Source organism: Misgurnus anguillicaudatus, chromosome 6, assembly GCF_027580225.2.
Source record: "Misgurnus anguillicaudatus chromosome 6, ASM2758022v2, whole genome shotgun sequence".
NCBI lineage: Eukaryota > Metazoa > Chordata > Actinopteri > Cypriniformes > Cobitidae > Misgurnus > Misgurnus anguillicaudatus.
In genome coordinates, this window is record NC_073342.2 from 32710836 (window position 1) to 32726520 (window position 15685).

A 15685-nucleotide genomic window follows, 5' to 3' on the forward strand; every position below is an offset into this window, starting at 1 on the left:
TTTATTTATTTTTTTGTATTATCTTAAAAAAAGTATTGTGAAATGTCATCTTTAACAGCATAAGCTAAGTTTTATTCTCTGGCAAGCTGAATGGTTTTAAACTTAAGCTTTGCATTGATTTTGAATTATAAAAACTACAAAATTATGTCCCAATTTAAATAAATCTATTTTTTAAAGCAGCCAAACACTTTAAGAGCCATAATATTTTATATAGTTAAAACGACTCATTTTTGGGTTAGGGCCTTGACTTCCTGCCAAGCCAACATAAGAGAATAAAAAAAACAAATATTGTATTTAAAAGTTAAAATCTAAATTTTCATGAGATGAGTGCTTTGTGGTAATTTTAACGATTTGATCAACAGGATCTAATGTGATGTGCGGGACATCTAGAGGTGATTCTCACTCATTGCAACCAACCAACAGCAGTAAAACACAATTCTTTCACCGTGTACCGCTGATCGAGTGTCTTTATAACAGAATTTAGTGTTGGGTTCAGTGGTAAAGCATTTTGAGTTTGAACCCAGGGAACACACATGTCTTGAAATGCACTGTAAGCTTATTGCATACATGGAAATGTGTTAATAATGCACATACCAAATACAATATAAATTGAGGAAAATCCTCTGAACGTTTAATACATTTCCAAACATTCAAAGGATTACAATCATGATTAGATGGATTTATGTCCAGTACAAACAATTTAAAGTGCTAAACATTTGTATTTACACAGATTTCAGAGTTATTCAAGTTTTAATTATTAGTTATGTGCCCAGTCTGTCATTCAGAAAGCTGTTGGTTTTGGAGTCTTGAAGCAGCATGTTTGCCACATCCAGAAACTTGTGCTCATAGGCCAGTTTATAATGCACATAAACGTCCTCACAATGACTTAACAGCTTCTTCAGATTCTGACTGGAACTCGCCGGCGGATTGTGATGCAACATTCTGCAAAATAAAAAGGCAAAATTAAATTAAATGTGACATATCAAGAAATTAATGGGCGGTTTCCCAGACAGGGCTTAAGACTTAAATGTTAGTGTTGTCTTGACTGAAAACAACTTGCTCTGACATATCTTAAAATATATCAATGCTCATTAGATGTCTCAAGATGCACACTAGTAATGTTTATTTATAAATTATGCTTTTAAAAATGACTTCAATGTCCTAATTTAACTAAGGCCTGGTTTAAGATAATCCCTGTCTGGGAAACCACCACTAAGAGTGCATTTACAAATCTGTACACATATTTAATAAACTCGAGTCATACAGACAGGCAAGGTGTGATTTGCTGATCGTTATATCCCTGCCTCTGATTCATTATATTTTTTTTATTCCCGGTGGGAACAAATTTATTACCCGCAAAGATTAATGGTCATCAAACAGCCATATAAGCGGCCTAAAATAAAGATAATTTAATATAAGTAAAAACACTGCCACGCAATAGTGCAAACAACAATAAAATCAAGAATGAAGTATAACTGTCAGCGCTTCTGAAGGCAATAAAAATATTTGAAACCCCCCCAACCTGATGTTTTCCCAAATCCCACCCTGCAGACGGGTATCTAAACTAAAATCACATGAAGACATGACAAACTGGTTTCTCACTGAGAGGTTTATTGACAGGAAAACAAACATCATGATGAAGCTCTGACTTACTTTTTGGAGATCTCCTCAAACAGACTGGTGGGCAGCGATCTGTGGCGTTTAAACTCCTCCAGATAGATGAATTCTCCATTCAGTATAATCTTGTGAAACAGAACCTCGGCCCAGTCTGGACTGTAGTCGTACGCTTCAGCTAACACAAACGCCTGACCACAGAAAAAAACAACAACTTCACAGATCACTGAATGAACTCATCATATTGCTCTGGGCACCATGAATCATTCCAACGGTGGCTTTATTCACTTTTACTTTAAATGTCAACATAAACATTTCTATACTCAATAATGATTTTTTATGTCATTCTAGTAAAAAAAGAAGAACAAAGAGTTCAGATGCAAAAGTGCATGCAAGCTTTTATGGCAAAAACTTCTAAAAAAAAAAAAAAACTTCTTTGGACAAGACATGGTACTAAATGAATGCAAAAACATTAAAGATGTAACTAGAAACATTACAAATAATGAAAATAAAAGTGTAAAAATGAAGAAACTGAAGCACACATTAGGTGGCGCTGTGGTCCATGTGACTGCCACAAACGGTCCAGGGGTCTCATTTATAAAACTGTGCATTTCACACACAGGTAAGGATTCTTACTAAAAAAAGCACAAAAGCAAAAAAATGGCATTATACTTATAAAGCAATGTCCCCTTTATAAATCACAGATCATGTGTGCATGAATTATCCTCAGATCCCACCCTTCAAGCCCACTCTCCTGTCAAGTAAGTTTTTTCATAAATCACAAACTATGCGTGGGATTCGGCATATGCACGTTTCCAGCCCTGTTTTGTGTGTACACACGCTTTATAAATGAGACCCCTATTATTTTGCACGTGGTCTTTCATCTAAATGATGGTTATGGTGAGCTCATTGTTTTCTGACACATTAATAATCACATCAAGAGTGTATTTGAGGTAATACCTGGTAACAGCGCGGTAAAGTCACAATGGTACTGTGAAGTTCAGCCGGCCGTAGATTGATGACGCGCTGCTCTTGTCCATGATTCATAAAATATAACTGAAGAGTGACCAGTTTAGCCAGTTTAACACATTTAACAGCCTGACGCACACACGAGTCCTGTAACACACAAACATTACACAAATCTCTTACTCTCAGATCTTAAAGGAAGCATTTGTGTGAACTTTTGGATAATGATTCATGCTCACTGTTACAACTAAATCAACATTTATTGATGCTGATGCTAGTAGTGAAATACAACAACAGCATTAAAGAAATTAATTTTGATTCTATAAAGAGAAATTATTTTTTATAACAACATTGTATGAAGCTAAACAGAGATCATGAGCTTTGAGCTTATAAATCAGCAGTTGTAGACATGTTTACCACACATTTAGATGACTTTAATGATCATGGGCGGATGCACTTTTTGGAATTTAAAAACTATAATCAAGCAAATAATTTATAATAGAATTATAAAGCCATGAAATGATAAAAAAAAATCTCTTTAAAATAGAAAAGAAATTTATTACACATAAGATGGCATCACAGGGTGAGTAAATGATGAGAGAATTTTCCATTCCCTTTAAGAATTGATGTTTTATAAAAGTTCAAAAAAAAAAAAGAATTGATGTTTAATAAAACCTACATTAACTTACCTATGATGCTGAGAGGATGAATCACTCACAGTAACACAATAAACATATATTAAATAATAAACTGTATAAATAAACTTTCATGTTAACTGTTAAAAAGAAAAATACCTTTGAGTAACTCTCAGCTGCATCTTTCAGTAAAGTCATAACTTTCACTAAAGCGTTCTTCAGATCTCCAGTGATCGCTGCTCTCCACAAAACACACAAAAAAACTCAGTTCAGAAACACACAAACAATGCCACTAACTTTATTCTTTAAGTTAAAAGGGTCATATGATGCGATTTCTCGCTGTAGTATTGTTGCTGCTGCTTTGGGAGCTGATATTCCAAATTTGGTAACACGCTGGAGGTATTCGTCCAATCAGAGCACACCACGCTGTGAGCTTTGTAAAAATCGATGGCGGTACATAGCGGAGCAACAATTATGTACAGTATGTGGAAAATAATGTGTTTATTGAACCTTAAACCGCGTAAACACATTACACTACAACAAACACACAAAATAATGTTCTGTCTAGCAACATCATGTGACACCTTTAAATTAAAATCACATTACATTAAATGAGTATTTTGCATATTGTTTTATAGTCAATTAAAAGTGAAAAATGTAGATCTGATAATAGTGAATAAAGAGTGATAAATGTGAATTTACCCCACGGCTGTGATTCGATGATCTTGAGCTGTGTTCGCGCAGCGGCCTCGTGATTTTCTCCGATCTCACGACACATGCTGAAACACAGAGCGACCATATTGTGCTTCTCGCTGTCACCCGGCAGACAACGCTTGATATAATCCAACAGAGCCGTCTTCAGTCTTACATTCTGTACATAAACACAAACACACAGTGTTAGTTGAGAATGTGATGTCATCATTTGTCTACTCGAGTTAATTAATGAACATCTCACCGATTCAACTTTCTTTCTTAGTAGCATCTCAAAGCGATGGTTCTGATGGAGCAGGTCAAAGATGTAAGTCATGTCATTATAGCGGCCGATACCCGTGAGCAAACGCACCTGTGGAGACAACAATTCACCATGAAAAACTTTTTAAAAACAAATATGACACGAGCTCCTGATTGATATGAGATGTGAGGACACTGACCAGCAGTCCATAACCTTCACCGTGAGCCAGATGTGTGTGACTGAGGTGTCTGGCCGCCTGAAGGACCCTCACGATACCCTCCATGTTACACGTGAGACTGAAGCAATCGTGAGCTAAAATCAAAATCTCCACAATGCAGAAAGACACAGAATAAAATCTCAACTACAGTACGTTTCTTAAAAGGGACATTTCAAAATACTTTTTTAAGATGTAAAATAAATCTTTAGGGTCCAAAGAGTATGTATGTGAAGTTTTAGCTTAAAATACCATAAACATGTAGGTGTGAGCAAAAATGTGTCCTTTTAAATGCAAATGAGCTGATGAAATGCAAACACTGATCACCATAATGATGGTTTGTTGAAATTGAAACTCAATTCTTTTCTCTCTCTGCATTAAATGTCAGTGCCGTGGTTGGTGCCAATTAAGGGGCTGTATTATTATAATAATAAATTCCCTTTATGACATCACAAGGGGAGTCAAAATTCAACTAGTTTATCACATGCTTGCAGAAACTGGTTTACAAAAACGAAGTTACTGGGTTGATCTTTTTCACATTTTCTAGGTTGATAGAAGCACTGGGGATCCAATTACACTGCAAAAAATGACTTTCTTACTTAGTATTTTTGTCTTGTTTTCAGTAAAAATATCTAAAAAATTTTAAATTAAGATTTTCTTGATGAACAAAATAACCTAGGAAAATAATCCTATTTTTTAGACAAAAAATATTATAATATTATAAATAAAATTTAAGTGAATTTGTGCTTAAAACAATAAAAAAAAATCTGCCAATGGAATAAGAACATTTTTACTTCAATTAAGTGTTTATGAAAAAAGTAAACTCATTTCAAGAAATGTCTTATTCCGTTGGCAGATTTTTTGATTGTTTTAATCAAATTTACTTAATTTTTTTGTCTAAAAACTAGACTTATTTTGCCCATCAAGAAAATACATCTTAATTTATGATATGTTTAGATATTTTTATTGAAAATAAGACAAAAATACACTGCAAAAAATTATGTTTTCAGTAAAAATATCTAAAAATTAAAACAAGCAAAAAAATCTGCCAATGGGGTAAGCAAAAAAATCTTGAACATTTTTCCTAAACACTAAATTCAAGTAAAATTAGAGAAAAATTTGCTCGCCCCATTTGCGGATTTTCTTTGCTTGTTTTGTGCACAAAATCACTTACATTTGATGTTTTTTGGTATAAAAACTAGATTTATTTTCTTGGGTCGTTTTGCTCATCAAGATAAAGCATCTTAGTTTGGGAATTTTTAGATGTTTTTGCTGAAAGCAAGACAGAAATACTTTAAATTTTTTTTTCTTGAAAATATTTTTTTTGCAGTGTACTAAGTAGGAAAGTAATTTTTGCAGTGTAAAGCATGGCTTTTCCTGATATGTCTCCTTTAATGTCATGTTCTTGGATGTTCCTGTTGTATGTCTGGACTCACTGCAGCTGAGCTCTGACAGAGGAACCGTAGAGATGATCTCCAGCAGTCTGATTCCCACCAGGTTTGGATCTCCACACAGTTTGGCCAGCTGAATGAACTCCTCTCTGCTGTCCACCGGACCGTACATGAGATGGTCTCCTGGACACAGATTGAGCATTTATGACTTTATAAACACATTTAAATCCCAGCCTGTGATGTTGATGAACCCTCAGGAAAGAAATGTGTCACCTGTTTCACCTTCTTGAGAAGAACCGAGCAGACCCTCGACCACAGCTGAAGAAATGAGCCGAGCGACGGCGTCGGGCTGCAGACCCTGAACGCTGATAAACGCTTGAGCTCTCTTACAGCGATCAGACTGCTGCGAGAGCAGAACCTTACACAGAACCGCCTCGGGCTCTAGAGATGAGATCTCTGTGTATGGACACTGAAGCTCCTGATGGACATAAACATCTGTCTCAACTCACATTATATAAGTGTGGTTTTATGAAATGAAATAAGGAGATTTGTACCTTTGAAAGCTCATAAAGGCTGAGGACTTGTTTGCAGTAACTCTTGCCGTGACAGCACTGATCCACCAGCTGTTTGAGCTGAACCAGGACTGGATCTTCAGGAGATGAGACCACCACAAAAGATGACAGACTGCTCATACTGGGGGCTACAAACACAATTATGTTTTCAAAACTTTATTTATGATACAATTATATTAATTTTGAGTTACAGATCAGACTTTAAAAATAAAGATTAGGAAACTGCAGACATGAAATCTTCTCTCACATAATGGTAAACTGCGTTTCGACTCTCCTTCCGGGCTGTGAAGTTCCTGCGGTCCAGGCTGGAGATCTCCACACGCCAAACCACGACATCTCAAAACCAGCCACACATCTCTGTGAAACAAGTCAAAGTACCGACACACGCGACTGGCTTCATTCACGCTCCCCTCGTTCAGCAGCTGGCCAATGAGAGCACTCAATGCTTTACGGTCACGTTCAGATAGCGCGCAGTCTTCTTCGGTCACCGGAAGACCCTCTACGCTCAAATGCATCTGGTCGTTCAGGGCGGCCATTTTGGAAAAAGAAAACTCTTTTAGGAGGTTCTCGAACGAATCTTCGGAGAGAGCGGAGGGTGCAAACAAACTCTCTTGTTCCAAAGCGGTACGAAGCACCAGCCATTGGATTCGATATTCCCACTGACGTTTCTCCAGCTGTGCCAGACGCAGGACGGGCAGCGGAGACTCACGGCAGGACAACCAATGACCCGCCAGACCCAACAGGAGACAGCGTTCCTGAAGCTGAATGGCTTCTGAATCCGACTGTAACGGCTCCTAATAAAAACAGCCGAGTTATCTTATGGGAAATCTGTTTGGTGGTAATATTTAAAAGACTCGCATGACTTCATGAATCACCTCAGCCTGAGATAGAAAGAACTGACAGGCCGCCTCTGGATCCACATGATCCACCTTCAGCTGCTGGTGACACTTCCTCCAAAACACCAGACGAGTCTCCTGTCTGTCCCACTGACGCTTGGCTTTCAGAGCAGACAGATCTCGCAAGAGCTTTGACAAACAATAAAAACATCTTAAAGACTTAAATTACTTTCTTACTTAGTTTAGTATTTTTGTCTTGTTTTCAGTAGAAATATCTAATTTTTTTTAAAATCAAGATGTATTTTTTTGATGAGCAGGGTGACCTAAGAAAATAAGTCTAGTTTTCGGACAAAAAATATACAATTTAAGTGAATTTGTGCTTAAAAGAAGCAAAATTATCTGCCAATGGGGTGAGAAAATTTTGCTTAAATTAAGAAAAAAGTGTTTAAGAACAAATAAAACTTTATTTTTTAGATTTTCTCTCACACCATTTGCAGATATTTTTGCTTGTTTTATGCACAAATTCACTTAAATTGTATATTTTTTTGTCTAAAAACTAGACTTATTTTCTTAGGTCATTTTGCAAATCAAGAAAAAACATCATAATTTAAGAATATTTAGATATTTCTACTGAAAACAAGACAAAAATACTATGTAAGAAAGTCATTTTTTTGCAGTGTAAAACAAGCAACAAAAAAAAAGAAGAAAAAATCTGCCAATGTGGTGAGAAAATATTTCTTGAACTTTTTCTACATTTTTTTTTTTAATTGAAACATTTCTTTAATTCGTAATTTAAGAAAAAGTTCAAGAAATAATTTCTTATCACATTGGCAGATTTTTTTTGCTTGTTTTAAGCACAAATTCACTTACATTTTATGTTTTGTCTAAAAACTAGATTTTGCTCATCAAGAAAATACATCTTGATTAAAGAATTTTTAGATAAATGTACTTAAAAAAAATCAAATACTACACTGCAAAAATGATTTTCAAGAAAAAAAATTCTTAGTGTTTTTGTCTTGTTTTCAGTAAAAATATCTAAAAATTCTTAATTTAAGTTTCTTTTTCTTCATGAGCAAAACAATCCAAGATAATAAGTTCAGTTTTTAGACCAAAAATATAAAATTTAAGTGATTTTGTGCATAAAACAAGCAAAAAAATCTGCCAATGGGGTAAGCTAATTTTTCTAGAATTTAGTGTTTAAAAAAAAATTTCAAGATTTTTTTGCTTACCCCACTGGCAGATTTTTTTGCTTGTTTTATGCACAAAATCACTTAAATTTGATATTTTTTTAGATATTTTTACTGAAAACAAGACAAAAATACTAATTTTTTTTTTCTTGAAAATCATTTTTTGCAGTGTAAGAAAGAAAATAATTTTTTTGCATTGTGCTGACACAAGATTTACCTGTAGTCAAATGCTAGTCAGTTGCTTGGACAATTAAACTACTTCATCATTTAGACTTCTGACTTCTTATGTTTGAATGATGTATCTTTAAGACGTCTATATTATGATACGCTATCCTCTGGGTACTCATGAAGTTCATACATACTGATCAGATGTAGTCATAGTCAGTACCAGTACCATGATCATAGAAATATTTTGATCTTTAGATGATTCACCTCAGTTATAATCAGGCAATCGATGGGCAGCTCAGCTAACTGCGCAACTTTCCTCGCCTGCGTGAAGAGCCCCATATCCTGCAGCTGTTCAAGCATCTTCCTGCACTCCCCCTGCAGGCCGGAGGTGGAATAATCTTCCAGAAGACACGGAGACAGCAGCACGGGTGTGTCCGACAGCACCTGACTCAACTGACTGAGCTTCTTAAAGTCTGGACCTGAAGAAACGAGACATGAGAAGAAATTAAGCCAAACTGATCAAGTATTTTCAGCAGGACATTTGCGTCACCGTTGGATTTGAGCAGACGCTCCATGTCCACCAGCAGCTGCAGGAGACGCCGGAGTTCATATTGAGTTCTGCACTGCTTCAGGAGAACCAACAGAAGAACCGACGCTTGAGACTCCACCCACTGAACCGGCAAAACATCACAACTCAACACAACACTGCTGCTCCTCAACTGTTCAGAGAGAGAGAGAGACAGTGATCGAGTTTAATCTGTGTGTGACACGTGACGTCATATATGATGATGTTTAGAGAAGAATGTCTTACGTTGAGCAGACATTTCTGGAAGTGCAGAAGTTTGTCTTTGGCTTCCTGATAATCTTTGTAGTCATAACAGAGTTCATACATGCTTAACATGTTAATCAATGGAGACTCCTGTCACAGAGAGAAACCTTCAGAAGATCTTTCCTAACAATAAATCAATCTTGTCCAATCACAGCGCATCTTACCCTCTGAAAGAGCTGAAAGCCACGAATCAGAGGCTTGACCCTGTTCTTGTTGAGGAGGGTCTTCCATAAGATGGACAGATCATGAAGGTTCCAGGTGTGATGGCTGGGGTTCTCGTTGATGTGTGCCGTTGCTTCCTCAGAGATCTCATCCTCTACAGACGTCAGTATCCAAACACAGAGACACTGAAGCAGATCTGCACCCTGTCAATCAAATGACATAGAAAACATTGAACCGGCCCAAAAGAAAAACACCCGAACTTCTGTTTCGACATCCACAAACCTGATGGCAGGCGGCCAGTACAGAGAGAACAGGAGCGTGCTGACGGACGGCTTCACACAGCAGGTATCTCCAGGGATTGGGTTTCTCTTGGCTGTTGAGCAGAACCTGAAACACTTCTCGAGAAGGTTCTGGGTTTTCATCTCTGATCTGATGAGAGCTCATCGGCTGAAGGTCTTGAAATGCCAAAGAGATATGAGCCTGCAGAGCCGGACTGAAACCGGCAGCAAGAGAGATTACCTGCCCAAACAAAACAAAAGTTTGGCACTCCTGCCATCTCTATGGAAGCCCATATCCGCCAAATAAGAAGAAATTATGCTCTAGTAAATCATAATTATGAGATAAAAAATTATGACTTTTAAAGCCATTATTATGAGATATAAAGTCAAAACTTTTTATCTAATAATTTCGACTTTGTTTTCATAATTTCATTTTTTTACTCCATAATTTAAACTTTTTATTCCATAAATTCAATTTTTTATTCCATAATTTAAACTTTTTTTCATAATTTAAACTTTTTATTCCATAATTTCAATTTTTTATTTCATAATTTCAACTTTTTTTCATTATTATGACATTTTATTCCATAATTTCAATTTTTTTTCATAATTTCAACTTTTTATTCCATAATATCATCTTTTTATTTCATAATTTTAACTGTGTATCTCATAATTATGACATTTAATATAATAATTTGAACTTTTTTTCATAATTTTAACTTTTTATTCCATAATTTCAACTTTTTTAATATAATTTTAACTGTTTATCTCATAATTATGACATTTTATATAATAATTTCAACTTTTTATTATAATTTTAACTTTTTATTTCATATTTTAACTTTTTATTCCATAATTTCAACTTTTTATTCCATAATTGTAATAGTTTATATCAAAAGTATGACATTTATATCATAATTTAAACTTTTTATCTCACAATTTTATTCTTTTATCTCATAATTTCAACTTTTTCCTCATAATTTCAACTTTTTATTTCATAATTATGAACTTGTATATCATAATTTCAACTTTTTATCTAATAATTAGGACATTTTTGCTAATAATTTTAATGTTTTTCTCATAATTATCTTATAATTCAACTGTTTATCTCATAATTATGACTTATTCCATGATTTCAAGTTTTAATTTCATAATTTCAACTGTTTATCTCATATATTTTTTAACCTTTTTATCTCATAATTATGACATTTTATGTCATAATATCAACTTTTTTTCATAATTTCAACTTTTTATCTGATAATTATAACTTTTTATATCATACCTTCATCTTTTTATCTCATAATCATAAAATTTTATTTCATAATTTCAACCTATCATCTCATCATTTCAACTTTTTATCTCATAATTATGACACTTTTAAAGTCATAATGTTTTCTAAAAATTATAATTTACCAGAGCAGATCCAGATTTTTTTCTTATGTGGCGGAAATGGGCTTCCATACTAATCACATTTATTGAACAGTGGTTAAATGTGTTACCACAAACCTGTTCAGGAGGATAATTGTGCAGCTGTACAAACAACAGGAAGTTAATCCACTGTCCATCACATGCACAATCCTGCAGGTAGGCGGAGCTAAGAGGCAGAGCGTGAAGGTGACAGAACCGCACAGGTAAAGCCCATTCGTGTGCCGCCTCGTATGACGACCTGATACACAACACAATACAGTCTTTTGTTTTAATACTTTAAAAGAACCAGAACCCCATCAGTGGGAGACCATATGTAAGGAATAATTGACGACGGGCCATTGAATTATAAGAAAATAATGCACACCAAGGTGGTAATGCGGCACGACGCTGCAGGTGTGCATTATTTTCAAATAATTGAAAGGACTGGAGTCAATTATTCCGCTTATACCACGGTTATCACAAACATTGCTCTGGTGTCTATTTTTAAGACATTTGAAAAGTTAGGTGTGCGGTTTACAGAAAAATAATCAACACCCATAGAACATTTCTCAGCCAATCAGAATGCAGCATTCAACAGACCCGTGGTATAAGCTAAAAATAACCTTTAGACACAATGTCTGTCAAACACTGACCGACTGATGGCTTTCTTCTCCAGAGAATCTCTGACTGCTGCCTCCAGATGGACCAGCAGCTCCTGAGCCGTCTGTTTCTCATGGGAGATCAGTTTACTGGCCTTTTCCACTTGAAGAGATAACCGATATAAACTAAGTAAAGGCTAAACTCCACATGCATCGATGTCCTTACAACAGCCTCCACGTGTTATCTCTTACCCAGTGTTTGTTTGATGGAAGCCCTGTCTCCATCTTCGCAGTCCTGTCTCCACAGTTTAAGGATGAGGTTGAGGACTTTAAGATCCACCCTCAGCTTGAGGCTACAGACACCCAACAGCTCACAGAAACACACACACGCCGCCGTCACAGATGAAGTGTTGAAGTTTAACAGAGATAAAGAGAAGACCTGCTCCACAGCTTGACTTAACCTGAAGACAAAGACATGTTACTTTTTCTGTATTTATCTTTCCTTCACTTCAGATTTAATTTCTAGATTATGTTTTTAAATTCTAACAAATGAGCAAACCCTCAATCTCAAACCTTTGAGCTTCTTTAAAGCTGAATGTTAATGTTCGGTCAGTCTAAATGTGTGTGTGATGGGTCGTTCTTTACTCACTGTAACTTTGCATTACTGCAGTTGATGAGATGTTGTGTCAGAAAAACCCCATAGGCAAACGCCGGGCGACCGTGGCTCAGATAATAGAGATAGTCCAGATTCTCAATGATAGCGAATTTGTTGACCAGGTGAGAGCTGGAGAAATGGGGCGGCTCGCCAGACGTTTCTGGAATATAACAGACCAAACACAAATGATTCAATAATGAAATAAACCACACACGCACACAGTGATATAATCTGATAATGATGATAATGAATTTTTAAGAAAATGCTTTGATGTATGAGATTTCACTGCAGTGTTATGACATGTAAATGCCCACCGGTGCTGCCCACTGCGTTCCCTGCTTGCCAGCTGAACAGTCTGGAGGAATCCAATGGCTGCAAAGACTACACACACACACACACACACACACACACACACACACACACACACACACACACACACACGCACACACACACAATTAAAATTGAGTTTTGTATCTCACATTCAGATTGCCCTCAGATGGCAGCCAATCGTTTTCTATTTCCCAGAAAGTCCATTAAAATCTTCACAGTCCAGCAGTTTCTATTGGTGGTTTTTAACCTTATCACAAAAAGCGGTTCTGGGCAGATGGGTTCTTGACAAAGCAATGAAGTTCTCATACAAACCCAACATCCTATGGGAGGCTTTTAGATTTTAAACACAAAGATCTGCTGTCAGTGATAATGAACATCAGACTCAGACATCAAAAGTCTTTTATTCAAAGTGAGAGAAAAATTCAATTCTGGTTTTGCTGGGAAAGAGTTCATCTGATTATTGTCATGATATTTCATTAAAATGTCAAGAAATTGTTGTAGTGTTTGGAAACAGACCACATAAAAGTCCTAGCTGGTTATTTAAGTGAATAACACCTAATACAAAATAAAGGTGACAGTATAAGAACTGAAAGAAATACCTGCATGAGGTGATAGAGAGATATATCACAGACGGAGACCCCACGAGGGCTGATCTGAGGGAAAAGGGCCGTTTTGAGTTTGGGATACGCACTCAGAGCCATTCTCAACAGCTGAGGATCCACTCGACTCAAAGGGTCCTGACCCGTCTCTCCTTCTCGCAATGCCTTTTATCAAAGAAAATTGATTCATGTTATACAAGACAGATTGCAGAAAAGACAGCAGATCTGTTTAAACCTTTCAAAAATTTGATTTAGAATTTTTCTGTTTGGTGTCCCAGTCATGACACAGCTCACTGTGAAAGTCAATATGATCTTACACTGATTTTAAATGTGTTAACTCTTTCCCCGCCAGCGTTTAAAAAAAAAATTCCAACCAGTGCCAGCATTTTTTATGATTTTCACAAAAGTTTAAATATATAAACATACAATATATCAAATAAAAAACAGACCCTCTGCTTAAAAAATATGTTTCATCCTACCATCATTTGTTGTCTTTTTATCATATCTCAAATATGGGTAGGATTCTACAAAAATACCAATTTTGAACATAAAGCTGAGTTGCATTTTTGTAAAGGACTTTTGTTAAGATCAGATTCAGAGGGATGATCAAAACATACACAGAGTTTTTACTGTTTCTGGATCAGTGGATGCTTTAGTGTTTTATAAGTTGTGTAAGAGTGCCATCTAGTGGATAATAGTGGAAATATGGATTGACGTAAAAACTCATCATTGGCAGGGAAAGAGTTAATCATCTGTGAAAGTGAAATGGTGATGTGATTACACTTTATCTTGATAGTCCACTTCAGACATACTAACTATAAATAACTTTGCAACTACATGTCATCTGGTTAGGAAAGATGTTAACATGTAGGTGTAAGTTACTTATAGTCAGTTGATTTTATACATTAGTATACTTTAGTAATACGTTGTTGACTGGTAGTTAACAAGATAGGGGTGTAACGATTAATCGTGCAAATGCGCATTTTCTCAATGAATGAATTTGAATGAATTACGGCACATCCAAAAGCCAGAGGGCGCTCTCGTGTAGGAACTCCCTTTGTGCCACAGAAGACGTAGCATTACAAACGCTATTCCAGGAAATGTCTACAGGAATATTTATATCGCTGTTCTTCAAATTGTTTCAGGTATTTTCATGATAATAAAGAATATTTTGAATGATTTTTATTTAACGAGTGTTGCTTTTTTAAATGCACGTTATAAACGACTAAAACTCATAGTGATTATAGATTGATAAGGACTTCCTACTGATCACAGAGCTGTAGTACACGCACAAGCTGTGCATGAAACACAGAATCGCAGCCTTGTGATTCAGAATCGATTTCAAACAGGCATTTTTAATGGGACACGCAATTTAATCGTTACAGCCCTATAACAAGAAGTTGCAAAGTTACTTATAGAAAAGATCTACTGAAATAAAGTGTTTTGAGAGGTATTGATTCTGACCTGATCAATGCCGCCCGGTCTGAACATGATTGTAGATAGAGCGAGAAGACTGTGACCCTCCAGTAACATACTGCTGATGCTCGCCTGACTGCCGGGTAACAAGACCTGAGCTCCAGTCAGACTCGCTCTGAACACTCGCTCCGGGTCTGAACACAAACATATATCAGTGAAGAACTTACTCATCATCAAATACAAAGATGATCACAGGAAAACTAGGATTATGATAAAAACTGTCAATAAATCCTCAACATATATGGACCAAAAGATCTATCCCAATACAAAATTCTGTTTTAAATAAACTTAAATAAATGTTACCTTTGAGATCTCTGGTGATTCGCTGTAATTTCAGCATCATTTCAAACCAGGGAAAACTTTCCAACAGGTTCCTGTCAGTCAGACCCGGACAATTCCCAGGAGTTAACCTGAAGAGAAGAAAGAGACATCAGTCATGAAATACCTCATAGTGATCTCTGCTCATCTCAGACAGACAGACAGACAGCAGAACTTAAACCTAAAATAACATTACAGCATAAATCGTGACAGAACTGATCTGTGATTCACCTGTAGTGTTGCAGGTACGTGTAGAGTAAATACTGCAGACTGTTCTCCAGACAGTGCAGAATAAACCGCTGGTGAAACTCTTGACCCTGTGAAGAAAGGTATTGTGGGACAGGTGGGCCGCTTCCATCCTGCATCACTCCTCCAGCTTGAGCCAATCGCCATAGCAACTGCTCAAAATCATCCATCTCTGATTGGACAAACAACTCCTGTCTGAAACCAAACAAAGAGAGAAATTATATTAACTCTTTCCCTGCCATTAATAATTT

The 15685-nt window shown here is 36.1% G+C and overlaps 1 protein-coding gene across 3 annotated transcripts in view; it reads right to left on the reverse strand.

Annotated features, from left to right (window-relative positions):
* The window catches only part of spg11 (SPG11 vesicle trafficking associated, spatacsin), a 393853-nt gene that overhangs the window by 367040 nt on the left and 11128 nt on the right, over positions 1 to 15685 (reverse strand). Inside the window, exons 16-41 of one of the 3 annotated variants that reach the window (XM_073869041.1) lie at positions 15420 to 15629; positions 15174 to 15280; positions 14859 to 15004; positions 13395 to 13559; positions 12780 to 12846; positions 12460 to 12625; positions 12063 to 12271; positions 11865 to 11973; positions 11311 to 11470; positions 9809 to 10045; positions 9529 to 9729; positions 9347 to 9454; positions 9086 to 9254; positions 8800 to 9014; positions 7220 to 7369; positions 6592 to 7138; positions 6327 to 6472; positions 6046 to 6250; positions 5818 to 5955; positions 4367 to 4500; positions 4171 to 4278; positions 3918 to 4086; positions 3375 to 3451; positions 2575 to 2730; positions 1654 to 1805; positions 761 to 942 (exon numbers count right to left, since the gene is read on the reverse strand). In XM_073869041.1, coding sequence (XP_073725142.1) covers positions 762 to 942; positions 1654 to 1805; positions 2575 to 2730; positions 3375 to 3451; positions 3918 to 4086; positions 4171 to 4278; positions 4367 to 4500; positions 5818 to 5955; positions 6046 to 6250; positions 6327 to 6472; positions 6592 to 7138; positions 7220 to 7369; positions 8800 to 9014; positions 9086 to 9254; positions 9347 to 9454; positions 9529 to 9729; positions 9809 to 10045; positions 11311 to 11470; positions 11865 to 11973; positions 12063 to 12271; positions 12460 to 12625; positions 12780 to 12846; positions 13395 to 13559; positions 14859 to 15004; positions 15174 to 15280; positions 15420 to 15629 — 4432 coding nt within the window. In that variant the 3' untranslated portion in view covers position 761. Of the gene's footprint in view, positions 1 to 605; positions 943 to 1653; positions 1806 to 2574; positions 2731 to 3374; positions 3452 to 3917; positions 4087 to 4170; positions 4279 to 4366; positions 4501 to 5817; positions 5956 to 6045; positions 6251 to 6326; positions 6473 to 6591; positions 7139 to 7219; positions 7370 to 8799; positions 9015 to 9085; positions 9255 to 9346; positions 9455 to 9528; positions 9730 to 9808; positions 10046 to 11310; positions 11471 to 11864; positions 11974 to 12062; positions 12272 to 12459; positions 12626 to 12779; positions 12847 to 13394; positions 13560 to 14858; positions 15005 to 15173; positions 15281 to 15419; positions 15630 to 15685 lie in introns of those variants that run through there. The other 2 variants (XM_055192071.2, XM_055192069.2) reach the window with 2 other exon arrangements.